This window comes from Portunus trituberculatus, chromosome 42 (genome assembly GCF_017591435.1).
Source record: "Portunus trituberculatus isolate SZX2019 chromosome 42, ASM1759143v1, whole genome shotgun sequence".
Classification (NCBI taxonomy): Eukaryota; Metazoa; Arthropoda; class Malacostraca; order Decapoda; family Portunidae; genus Portunus; species Portunus trituberculatus.
This window is the reverse complement of record NC_059296.1, coordinates 27,478,869-27,486,368: the sequence shown is the minus strand read 5'-3', so window position 1 is coordinate 27,486,368 and position 7,500 is coordinate 27,478,869. Positions and strand designations below refer to the sequence as shown.

The following is a 7,500-nucleotide window of genomic DNA, read 5'->3' as shown; positions in this document are numbered from 1 at the left end:
TTATACCATGTTGGCTTTTCACGGGAATTTCTGGGCTAAAGGGGATACTTTTTGTGGTATCTCCTATCTCAAAGCCCACCCACTAGGAAACCCTTGCCCCGAGTGAGGAAGCCCAACCTACACTCGGATCGTGGACAGGATTGGAACCCGTGCGCTTGGAGACCCCTCGGACCCCAAAGCACGCATGGTTCCACTGTACCACGGCGGCCCCTATTCACTTATTCGTGTCTTCTTCATTCATTCCAGTCGATCTTTCTTACCTATTCCAGTCATAAGTTCGTATTCTAGTCCTACTCACAGTCCAGTCCATTCCAGTCACACTTACCCATTCCAGTAAGTCACACTCACTCATTCCAATCATATGTTCGCTGACAGTCCAGTCCATTCCATTTACACTCATCCATTCCAGTTGGTCACACTCACTCATTCCAGTTGGTCACACTCACCCATTCCAGCCAGTCACATTCACCCATTCCAGTCACTCTGTTACCCACTCCAGTCATAAGCTCCCATTCCAGCCCCACCCACCTATTCCAGTCCATTCCAGTTACACTCATCCATTCCAAACTCACTCATTCCAGTTGGTCACACCCACCCATTCCAGTCACACTCACCCATTCCAGTCACATTCACCCATTCCAGTCACACTCACTCATTCCAGTTGGTCACACTCACCCATTCCAGTCACACTTACCCATTCCAGTCGGTCACACTCACCCATTCCAGTCACACCCACCCATTCCAGTCACATTCACCCATTCCAGTCACACCTACCCATTCCAGTCGGTCACACTCACCCATTCCAGTCATTCACACTCACCCATTCGAGCCGCGTCACCTTCTCGTCGTGGTTCCGGTCTGCGTGTTTCCTGAGAGCCAACCACAGGTTCGTCATCAGCTGGCTCACTCTCACGGCTCGCGGGTCCTCAGGGAGCCAGCCGCCCCTCTTGCACAGCCGCTCCCCCGCCGTCTCAAAGTCCCTCTTCTCCAGCAGCCCATCGCGGTTCACATCTTTTGGGGGGAAGCAGTGGTTGTGATAGTGGTAATCGTGATGGTGGTGGGGGAAGTGTAATGGTAGTGGTAGCAGTATGGAGTGTTAGTTGTAGTAGTGGTAGTGGTGGTAGTGTAGTAGTGGTGATGGTGGTGGTGGTGGTAGTTGTAGTTTTTTTTTTTTTTCTATACCATGTAGTTGTAGTAGTAGTAGTGGTAGTAGTAATAGTAGTGGTGGTGGTGGTGGTGGTGGTAGTGATATTAATTGTACTAGTAGTAGTAGTAGTAGTAGTAGTAGTAGCAGTGGTGGAGGTAGTGGTTGTGATAGTAGTAGTGGTGGTAGTAGTAGTAGTAGTAGTAGTAGTAGTAGTAGTAGTAGTAGTAGTAGTAGTAGTAGTGGTGGAGGTGGTGGTTGTGATAGTTGTAGTAGTAGTAGTAGTAGTAGTAGTAGCAGCAGTATTATAGTTATTATTAATATTATTATTATTATTATTATTATTATTAGTAGTAGTAGTAGTAGTAGTAGTAGTAGTAGGAGGAGGAGGAGGAGGAGGAGGAGGAGGAGGAGGAGGAGGAGGAGGAGGAGGAGGAGGAGGAGAAGAAGAAGAAGAAGAAGAAGAAGAAGAAGAAGAAGAAGAAGAAGAAGAAGAAGAAGAAGAAGAAGAAGAAGAAGAAGAAGAAGAAGAAGAAGAAGAAGAAGAAGAAGAAGAAGAAGAAGAAGAAGAAGAAGAAGAAGAAGAAGAAGAAGAAGAAGAAGAAGAAGGAGGAGGAGGAGGAGGAGAGAAGAGGAAGAGGAGGAGAAGGAGAAGGAGGAGGAGGAGTGTTAGGAAAAGGGGGAAGAGGAGAAATGAAAATAATATAGTTAGAAATATAATAACGAGTAGCAGTAATAGTAGTAGCAGCAACAACAGCAGTAATAGTAACAGTAACAGCAACAGCAGCAGCAACAGTGGCAGAAGGAAGCAAACAATTAACGAGAGGCACAGTACGTGAAGTTAAACATAGCCAAACACCGAGTTTATAATTCTGAAACACGTGATCAATACAGAGGCGAAAGTAGACCAGCGAACATTAAGGTGCTAAAAGAAGGGCGTTATTAAAGGACTACTATTAGCACTTTAACACAGGCGCGGGTTTGATGGTGCGGACGCTAATAGCTCGGTGTTATGGAGGGTAATTACAACACCGCGGCTGGCGTGAGGTGTTGGTCTTAGCGGTGCGGGGAGTACACGTTCAGGAGGTGGTTATGACTATTAAGTAATTAGGAACAGCCTCATGGAATAGCCACACGGAAGACCACCAGTGTTCTTTATGTCTGCTCTATTATTTATCTATACACCACCTCCTACAAGCACTCCCTCCCTATTTTCCTTACTCACGTCTATACATACTGCATGCATACCATACACTTAAGAACAGGACGAAAATAAGGCATAGCCACACGGAAGACCACCAGTGTTTATGTTTGCCCTATAATTTACCTATACACTACCTACATGCGCTCCTTCCTTATTTTTCCTTACTCACGTCTATACACAGTGCATGCATACCATACACTTAAGAAATATGACAAGATAAAGGAGGGGTACACGTGGAAGTTCCTCTGTGAAACCTACCTCTTTCCATCTATACTTTTTTTATGCGGTTAAGTCTTGTAATGTAATGTGTCCGCGCATGACAATAAAAGAAACTGAATTGATCTGAAATTATATAATGCGAAAACATTGCAATACATTTCCTATACATTGCTATACACTTTCTATACATACCTTATACACTACTATACACTCCTTATTCACCTCCTCCCATACACATTCTATACATTAATCATATGCTACCAAGTACACCCCCAATACATGCCAATAGTATTCCTACCTGAACACTATATACACTCAAATACACCCACACCCCGATACATGCCTATACTATTCCTACCTACACACTAATGCACTGCCTTTTATGTATGTACACGTTCATTATACCCATCCCATGTGTAGTCTCTCCTATTTGTACACTCCTCATACACTTCTTGTACACTCCCCATGAATGATTTTTTTGCCAATTACGTGTGGGGAGAGATGAAGAAGCGAACTGGGAGCTGGTTGGAACGAGTGAAGGAGGATGACAGGAGTTGTATAGACAGAAAGGTCTTCGCAGAAACGACAGGGAAGGTATGCAAGACAGCAGTGAGGCCAGCCATGTTGTACGTTATTGAGGCAATGCCGCCCACGAAAAGACAAAAGGCTAAGTTGAAAGTCGCTGAAATGAGTATCCTGCGATTTCCTTTAGGGATGCCAGTATTCTGAAACGCTTTGCTCTCTCACCATCACTGCTTTCCAAAGACTCCAGTTGAAGATACTTATGATTTTAAGAGTACGTTTATGGATCTAGTGATAGATTGGCAAGATTTCTAGTATATTATAAGGAGAAACTGTCATAAAAACCCGGCTAGTTGTCTCTGTGGCCTTGGAAAATTGTCTTAGTGAGAGGGGAAGGCGTTTCTCAATACGAGCATAAGAGTAGAGAAAGTGAGGAATGAATACAGCAGAGGCACAACACATATTGGGTTGGTGACGAGGGAAGACAGTTGTTTTGCAATACGTGCCCAGGTTATGGATACTCTGGTGAACAGCCGCAGATTTCCTGTATTCAAATCGCACAGCTTGTCTGGGAAGGGCTCCGTACACACCATACTGCTAATCCCTCACTCCACTTAACCTCTTCAGTACCAGGAGGCGTTTTCATATTCATTCTAGTTACTATTTGGCGATTTTGTACAACTTCAGAAATATATGTTGGGATTAGAATAGTAAAGACTTTGGCCATTATTCTTTTAACCTCCATAGACCCTTTCTAATGAAAATAAAATAGTTTAATCATACCCAAAAATCATGGTAAAAATGCGTCTCAGTATTGAAGGGGTTAATGGTCATCTTGTATCTCGAATGAATTAGACATCGTGTCCTCAATTCTTCGGAGAAACATTTAGGCTCAGACAGTTACGGTGTCTTCAGTGAACATACAACAGATCGTTAGTATTAGATAACTTTTCGTTCTTTAATCTGCTTTTTCGCTTTGTCTTGAAGTGTGTGTGATGGTTTTGGTGATGTTACTGTTCCAAACCTATTAACAGTGGACTCGTAAGGGCCTGACCATACTTCCTCGTAGCTACTTTCCTTATGTTATACGATTGGCCATCCTCGCATTCATTGTACTACTGAGCTATGCATTCTGGTGATGGTGGTTTTGCTTAGCATTGCTAGGTATGAGTGACAGAGAAGGTATCTCTCATTCATAATGATATGCTTCAGAAATTCTAGATTACATTCTTCCTTTCATTGCTGAATGTGGCTGCGAAAACTTTGAGAATTTCAGCGCTACAATATCACACTTTCTCCACCAGTGTGGGAAAGCGATGTACATTCTTGATATGTCGTTCAGCTGACAGAAAATCTAGCGATTGGAAAGTAACAAGTTTTTAAGTAAGTTTCTGAGCAAATTGTTACCAATATTGTCTTTTATATGATATGATTCTTCTTTCTAAAGTAAGTTATTGACTTATCTAAATGAAACTTGATTACATACATGTTAGTCAAGGACATCTGTGGTTTGAAAGATTGAATGATAGGCACGAAGGCGGCGATGGGAGTGGTGGTGGTGTTGGTGGTGGTGGTGGCGGCGGCGGCGGCGGCGGCTCATGTATCGTGTTACTAAAGGATGACCAGCAAGTATGAAAATCGCATTAGAGAAACAGCCACCAAGGATGAAGACCCATCCCGTGGGGGAAGCCTCGGTCACGTCACGCATCCTCACCGCTCACGATCCCTCACTTTTCGCCTCATCTCCCCAAATCCTGCACGCCGCCACTTTGAAAAAAAGAAATAGAAAAAAACTAAAAAAACGGATGAATAAATAAAATTAAAATGAATAAGAAAAAAACAACAACTATATTTTTGTTCAGATTTTTCAGAATTAACGTTCATTCATCTGGTTGCTTATACTTTTTTTTCTCCCTTTTTTTCCTACTCTCTTTCTTTCCTTCGTTCTTCCCTTGTCATCATCCTGCGGGGGAGTGTGGCTGCTGCGCTACTGTCATATAGCAGCTCGTGTGTTCCCTGCATGAAAACGATTGAGTGTTCTGCTGTGTCAAAACTATGCAGCGCTTTACATCGCGAGAGAAGGCCAAGTGTTCCGCTGTTCGTGTTTTTTTTTTCCTTTTTTCTGTCATTAAGTGTGTTATACTGAAATTTCCTTTCCTTTCATAGTGTGAAGCTTTTCCAAAGGCTTGGTGTTCTCGCCGCGATGTGCTGGAGGGGCGAGAAGGGCGGACGGGGAGAAAGCCTCTCCGTTTTCTATCTGTTTTCACAATAGCGGGAAGGATCCGGGAATAGAGTACGCCATTCAGCCGGTAATCTGGTTATAAGTCAGTAAGCTCTTTTACCTGCGTTTCTGATGTTCCCAGTAGTATTCCTAGATTCCTCCTCCTCCTCCTCTTCCTCCTCGTATATCTGCCCCTGTCGGTCTGAAAATAGCTCCCTGTCACTGGCAAGGTGTTGCAGTGTTCAGTGCTGAGGTCTGCCCTTTTTCCAGTACGTACGGTAGACTTTAAAAGTGTATTTATACAATGATTTCACAATATGCAGAGGAGACTGAGTGGGCGGAGGCCCGTGACGCTGCACAGAGCGGTGTGGACAAAACTGTTCATTGGCCTCACAAAAGACAAATATTTTTCATTTTGAACAAATGTAGTTTTTATACCAGGAACAATAAGTACCGATAACTGTGGTCTGGTGCTGGACCAACAGACAAGGCACAAGGTGTGCAACTTTGAATCCAAGCCGCTGGGAATAATATTTTCACGCCACACTTGGCTGACAACACCTGGCCTGGGTCCCTGAGAGGCGTGCTGCATTGTGCTCGTCTGACTCCCACAAAGACAGTGCACTTTTATGAGTGATTATTTCAACGAAGTATTGATCTATGCCATGAGGAAGTATAGTATCAGAATGATGTTCCACAAGGCTCATGACAGCATTATCAACCAAATTTATGAAAAAAAAGGCTGAAAATTTTATACATTGTCTTCTAAAGGAAGGAAGATTGTAGCGAGACGATACGGTCATTTATAATGTTTAAAGGTTCTGCACCGTCGACTAGCCAAAGTTGTAAGAATTAAAACCATTGAGACGACGAGCAACAACAACAGTTCACAGTAAAAACAAAAATGTTGCTACATCGAAATTCGTCGAATCTGTTCCCGAGCCATGTCGTCACTCAACGGAGCAAGTGGCTCCTGGAGACACGCGTGTTGACAAGCGGCGAGGTCAGTTAGGACTCGCTGTAGTGAGTGAAGATGTGCGCGTCAAAACTTATCAGCAAGGTTGGTTAGAACTTTATCAGTAAGCGAAGGAGTGTGCGTAAAAACTAATTACTAACTTGAGATAGAACTTCTTTTTATGATTGTGCAGCGTAAAATTCTTCTGTGTCTTTGCTCGATGGAAATCTGCCAATCTGTTGTTGTTTCCCAGAGCTGCGTTGTTGTTGTCATGATGTGGCCGCATCATAGCAGGGAGTGTCGCCACAGACCAGGCTCGTCACTTGTCTATCATGTGGGTTGTTGTAAAAAGAATCCACAGTGGCTGCCATAAACGGACAAGTCTTCTCTTACTTGCTACTCTTGCGTCACCTTGTATGGTATTCTCTTCCTCTCTTTATCTTTCTTATATTTTTTGGTCCTTATCGTTGTATTTTTGCACGTCTCTCCTGTTTTTAGCCTTATTACTCTTGTACATCCTATATCTCCAACTCTTCCTTATTTCCTTTCTCCTTCCACATCTTCCTTCCTCATCCCACCTCATCTTATCGGTATTCTCCTTCTGCTACTGTTTCTTTTTTTACTCTCCTTTTTTTCCTTTGCTGCTTTTCCTTCTCACAAAACTCCCACCACCCTCCATCCCTGTCCCTGTCCCTACCTCCTGCCTTCCCGTCACAATGCAGTCCCAGTCCTCCTCCTTCCCTCCTCCTCCTCCTTGCCTCCATCCTTCCCTCCCTCTCTCCTCTCCCTGCTTCCCTTCCCCCTTCATAACGGAACAGGTGAGGCGGTCGGAGGGCCGCGGGAGTCAAGACAAAAGCCGGATTTAAAGAAGAAAGAATCAAAGGGTCCGGGTTACGAAACGTCGGGCCGCGCATATTCACAAGTCCATTTCTCGAGGTTGTGAAGCTGGAAGACTAAGAGGCCTGGAATATGAAAAGCTGCCTTGAGGTGTGGGTGCGGAAGGGGAGGAAAAGAGGGCGAGTGGAAGGCGAGGGGAGGGGAGTAGAATGGACCAAAGTGTGGGAAGTGTTGGAGTAGAAGTAATAGTAGTAGTGGTAGTGGTGGTGGTGGTGGTGGTGGTGGTGGTGGTAGGGAGGCGGGAAAGAAGGAGGAAGTGAGTGGTCGAAGAGGGAAGGGAAGGATTGTGAGAGAGAGAGAGAGAGAGAGAGAGAGAGAGAGAGAGAGAGAGAGAGAGT

The 7,500-nt window shown here is 44.3% G+C and overlaps 1 protein-coding gene across 3 annotated transcripts in view; it reads right to left on the bottom strand.

Annotated features, from left to right (window-relative positions):
* Positions 1-7,500, bottom strand: part of LOC123517790 (sarcoplasmic calcium-binding proteins II, V, VI, and VII-like) — a 31,385-nt gene that overhangs the window by 8,205 nt on the left and 15,680 nt on the right. For all 3 annotated transcript variants that reach the window (XM_045278250.1, XM_045278251.1, XM_045278252.1), the window contains exon 3: positions 821-1,011. In XM_045278250.1, coding sequence (XP_045134185.1) covers positions 821-1,011 — 191 coding nt within the window. The remainder of the gene's footprint in view (positions 1-820; positions 1,012-7,500) is intronic.